At 52.7% G+C, this 5,506-nt stretch overlaps 1 protein-coding gene across 1 annotated transcript in view; it reads right to left on the bottom strand.

The window, feature by feature from the left end:
* Window positions 1-1,620: 1,620 nt before the first annotated feature.
* The window catches only part of LOC105979596 (actin-like), a 29,703-nt gene continuing 25,817 nt past the window's right edge, over window positions 1,621-5,506 (bottom strand). Inside the window, exon 8 of the mRNA XM_013007468.1 lies at window positions 1,621-1,764. Within this exon, the coding sequence (XP_012862922.1) occupies window positions 1,621-1,764 (144 nt within the window). The remainder of the gene's footprint in view (window positions 1,765-5,506) is intronic.

Raw genomic sequence — 5,506 nt, 5'->3', positions numbered from 1 at the left:
CCACTCCCCACTGCATCAGTGAAGCCATCAGGAGCGGAGGGCCAAACAATGAAGGGAGGGGGAACCACAGGTGGGCGAGCAATGAAGAAGGGGAGAGGATTGCCACTAATGGGGCTCTAATGGGTCTCCTTCCATAAAAATTCCCAGGCAGGGTGGTGCTCTGGGCATCCATCTGGCACCGAGGCAGATGGCTCACGGACCCCTGGAATCATTGGTCCGAGAGGGCGGGCAGGCTTCCCTAATGCCCTCCGACAGGTCCCTGACCTGACACCACAGCTGGGAGGATGGCGCAGGCCAGGGCTGTGTCCCGTTCTCCCATTCCTGGGGTTGCCACAAGGACAGCCCGCCTGCGGAGGTCATCTCCCGTGGACTGGGGTCCCAGAGGCCGTCTCAGTGTGGGTGTGTCCCCCAACCCGATGCCGTTTTAGAGATAAAGGAGCAGGTTGGACACAAAGAGGAAGAAGCACCGAGGACCGAGATGGACGCCGAGTGGCGGCCTCCAGGGGCGCAAGGAGAACGCTGGAGGGGGGGACAAGCCCCTCCTACAGGGCAGTCATGGACAGCGCCCCTTCCCCTCGGGCCAGCACCCCCACCCCCACCCCAGCATCGTGGAAAAATGGCAAAGGGGCTTCACAGGGTCTGTGGGGAGATTTCCTGAGCTGGTCATGAGCCTTTCCGTGAGCTTTTGGCAGCCGCCTCGTAAAAGTCTGCTTGTTACACGCCATCTGCTTGTGTCACTTAACGACGCCCCCAACCCCAGGGACAGAGGAGGCCTGCACCCCAGCCCACCCCCAGGGCTTCCTAGCCCATACTCTTGGGGAGCAGCTGGCCTGCCCTGCCCCCAAGGACCTTCAATGGGTTCGACCTCTGATCTTTTGGTTAACGACCCAGGGGTTAGCCGTTGTGAACCCAGGGCTCCTAGGATGCCCACCTGTTTCACCTTCACCCAGAGCAGCGGTTCTCAACCTGCGGGTCACAACCCTTTTGGGGGTCGAACGACCCTTTCACAGGAGTCGCCTAAGACCATCGGAAAACATATAAAGAATTCACAATATATGATTACATATTGTTTTGTGATTCATCACTATGCTTTAATTATGTTTAATTATGTTCAATTTATAACCATGAACACACATCCTGCATATCAGATATTTACCTGATGATTCCTCACAGTAGCAAAATGGCAGTGATGAAGTAGCCACAAAAATGATTTCATGGCTGGGCATCACCACCACGTGAGGAACTGTAAGAAAGGGTCGCGGCGTGAGGGAGGTTGAGAATCACTGTTCTAGAGAGTACCCATGCGTCCCTCCTCCCACTGTGCCACCCCTCACCCGGTCACACTTCCCCAAGCCTAACCCAGCGAGGGGCAGGGCTGATCCTTCACGAAACTGTTTATTACAGCCTGTGGGGTTGGTTCTGAGTTCTGGTCAGTTCAGCTGGGCGAGGCTGAGCCTGCGGCTGATGTCGGTGGCACAGGGGAGGAAGCAGAGGGGGCCGCCGCTGAGCCTCAGATGTCATCAGTGGGTCGGGGGATGGGTGGGCTCCAGAAAAGACAGGCTGAGCCTGTCGTTGGTGTGGATGTGATGGGTCCCACGAAGGCTCCTCAAAACCCCCCACTCACAAGCTCCTTCTACTGATGCTGGACAAACCAATGTCCCTGTACTCTTCCTGGGTGACCCACATGTCCTTGAACATGGAGAGCGAGCAGAGGATGGAGCCCCCAATCCATGAGGCGTATACGGTGTAGGGGCAGGTGGACACCTGGATGGGGTGGTGAAGCAGAGAGAGGGGAGTGGGCAGAAGAAAGGGGAGAGGAGAGGAGAGGGAGAGACCAGAATGAAGACAAGGGACCCAAACAAACAAGTCCCTGAAAGATCTTCACCAACAGTTACTCTTGCCCCTTGCAGGTATAGTGAGACGGTTAAGGTTTATTGTGCCAACCTGGCCAATAAGCACATGTGGGATTCACTGAAGGATGGAGAGCCTCACCTTTCTAGTTCTCAGGTCTCTTGCTTTCTGATGGTCACACCAAGGTACAACTGCCTTAGACAGTTCCCTGCTTCAGCTGGCAAGGCAAACTTCCTGCAAGACATCCCTGAGGAGAAGCCGAATGGACTTACCCCAATGCAGCCCTGGGTGCTGGAGCAGCTGTGTGGAGAGCCCTGCCAGCACTGAGATGCTTACACGCTCACTGATTCGGCTTTCCTCCTGCAATTGGTGTCATTGCATGTGTTTTGTGAGATGGAGGAGGACTTTGTAGATTGATGTTGGACAGATGGGCTAATGCTGGACTTCTAGGCTTGGACAGCACTGGGTTGGGATGCTTTCTGAATGTATAAAACTGTCTCTTACACATATGAGTTTCTGTGGATTTGTTTCCCTAGTCTACCCAGACTAACACATGTAGTTTATTATTATCTTTCCATTTATAGTTTTATTGTGGTGAAGACGCAGGTAACCAGACATCTGCCACTCCTACGATCTCACACATGCAGTCGGTGACATTAACAGGGCACCTCAATGTGACCCAACCCTCACCAACTAGTCGCCCCTGAGTTTCTCCATCACCCTGAACAGAAGCTCGGTGTCCACCTATGGTTTGTGTCATTGCGTGCCCCCTCCCCCCACCCTGACAAGCATGAACAAGATTTGACCACCATACAGGAAGGCCTGCCCATCTGGTTCCAGATCGTCCAAGGAACGCGCTGTGGATCAACCAGCCTGAACTCCTCTGACCCGAAGGAAACTGAAACCAGTGCTCTAGAGCCAAAGACGACCTTGCGTCTCTCCCACTTGAATTTAGAGGAGCTCTCTAGGACAGACGGGATGCACAGAAGTCCTGATGGGCTATGAGAGGACAAGACCATCACTCGTGAAGACAACAAAGGCAAACGGTCATTTCAAAGACAGGAACGAGAGGAAGGATCGGAGTGGATGTCAGAAGAAGCTCTGAAACTTGCTCTTAATCGTACAGCAACAACGCACATGGACGAAAGGAGGAAATCAAAGAGCTGAACAGAACATTTCCAAGGGCAACGCATGAGACAGAGTTGGGATGAAATATGCAAAGACCCAGAATTAGAAAACCAAGGTGGAAGAAGATGCTCAGCATCTCTGAAGCAGCTTATCTTGAACTGAAAAAAAAACCCTCAGGAAAACATTCAAGCCTCAAGTTGCAATCTTGAAGCATTTTATGGGGGGGGGGGGCGGGGTGAATATCGAATGATACAGGCAGCATCAAAAGAAGCTAGAAAGGATACATGGAGACACCGGACCAAAAAGAACTAGTCGACATTGCACCATCTCAGGAGGCAGCGTCTGAGCAAGAACCAGTGGTGCTGAAGGAGGAAGTTCAAGCCGCACTGAAAGCATCAGCCACAAACAAGGCTCCTGGAATGGTTGGAAAAGCACTTGAAATGTTTCAACAAGCTGAGGAAGCCCTGGAAGCCCTCACTCATCGATGTCAGGGAAGTTAGCAGAGAGCTACCTGTCCAACTCACTAGAAGAGATTCCAGACAACAAGGACCCAGCAGAAGGCCCAAACTATGAAACATTATCATTGAGGTCACAGGCAAGTTAAATTCTCCGGGAGATCATCCAACAACGGTTGTAGCAATGCATCCACAGGGAGCTGCCAGAGGTTCAGGCCAGATCCAGAAGAGGACGTAGAACAAGAGATACCATTGCTGATGTCAGATGGATCTTGTCTGTCAGCAGAAAATACCAGAAAGATGTTTACTTCTGTTTTAGTAACCATTCAAAGGCATTAGACTGTGTGGACCATCATAAAATGTGGATCACCCTGAGAAGAAATGGGAATTCCGGAACAACTTCACTGTGCTTATGAGAAACTTGTCCACGGACCCAGAGGCAGTTGTGAACGCAGAACAAGGGAGCACTGCGTGCTTTAAAATCAGGAAAGGTGCTGTGTGTCGGTGCTGTGCCCTGCCACCACACTTGCTCCAGCATCTGTACGCGGAGAAAATCGTCAGCGGAGCTGGCTTATAAGAAGAAGAATGTGGCGTCAGGAATGGAGGAAGGACGTTTCCTCACAACTGGCAATATACAGATGACACGACCTTGACTGCTGAAAGGGAGGAGGACTTGAAGCCCTTGCTGATGGACAAGATGGACGGCCGCCTTCCGTGTGGATGATGACTCACTGTAAAAGAGACCCACACCCTCACGACCCGACCTGTAGGTGACAGTGTGAGAAATAAGGCAAAGACTGAAGCTGCCAAGGCTCTCCCCCTGCTTGAATTCATGATCAATGCTTTTAGAAGCAGCAGCCAAGAGATCCAACGATGTGTCGCATTAGGTCTATTTGTTTCACAAGACCTCTTCAGAGTACTGAAAAGCAAGAATGTTAATTCGAGGACTAAGATGCACCAAGCCATGGTATTCTCCATTGCATCGTATGCACGTGAAAGATGGACGTTGCCTAAGGAAGGCCAAAGAAGAATTGGTGCATGTGAACTGTGGCTCTGGATAAGTACCGTGGGCTGCTCAAAGAACAGAGAAATATGTTTTGGGCGAAAGACGGCCAGAGCGCTGCTGAGAGGCAAAGATGGCAAGACTTCTTCTTATGTACGTTGGACACGTTACCAAGAGAGTAGTCCCTGGAGAAAGACATCGTGCTTGGTACAGTGGAGGGGGGTGATAGAGAGGGAGCCCCCAAGGAGACGGACCGACACCATGGCTGCAACAGTGAGCGGAGGCAGAGGAACGATGGTGAGGACAGCGCAGAGCCGTGCTGCGCTTTGTGCTGGGGTGTGCGGTCGCGATGCATCAGAGCTCACTTGACGGCAGCCGACAGCCACAGCAGCAACAATGACCCAAGGGGATGGGGCAGGACCCATGATTCTACCTGGGGTTGCTGCCATGAGCCAGAGGCTGATTCAACCGCCCCCGACAACAAGGACACCTTTCTAAAGCTGGGTGACAGTGCACGGAGCCTCGGGCTTAGAACACCCTGGGGCCAGCTGCAAGGGGAGTAAGACTGGGTGAGCGTTGAGAGCCCAGGGGCAGAGCAGAGCAAGCTCTGACACGGAACGGAGCCTCGCTTGGGACCGTTTGCTGGCCGAGGTTGAGAGGAGGAATGAAGGAAAGGGTGACATAGGGAAGCACGTGTGTTGGTTAGGCTGTTGGGGAACCTCATCAGGCCGAGGTGACTGGGCTGTCTGCTCTGTCATACATACATGTGGTCACCTGCACCCGACATGCACCACCAGCACCCCAAGCCACACAGAAAACCAACAAACCACACCCACTGCTATGCGGTCACATCTGACTCCAAGCTCCTCTCTGGAGGGTTTCTAAGGCTGTGGCTCTTTACAGGAGTGGGCAGCTTGATCTTCCTCTCCATGGAGTGGCTAGTGGGTTTGAACCCACAACTTTGCATTTGGGAGCCCAACGTTTCACCTGCGACATGAAGGGAAAACAAACGAAGCCAACTCACTGCACCGAGTCCATTCTGACTTTTAGCAGCCCCGTGGGGCAGGAC

Source organism: Echinops telfairi, unplaced genomic scaffold (assembly GCF_000313985.2).
Source record: "Echinops telfairi isolate 266 unplaced genomic scaffold, ASM31398v2 ScPeMD7_7417;HRSCAF=8455, whole genome shotgun sequence".
In the NCBI taxonomy this organism is placed as follows: Eukaryota; Metazoa; Chordata; class Mammalia; order Afrosoricida; family Tenrecidae; genus Echinops; species Echinops telfairi.
This window is presented reverse-complemented; position numbering and strand designations above follow the sequence as displayed.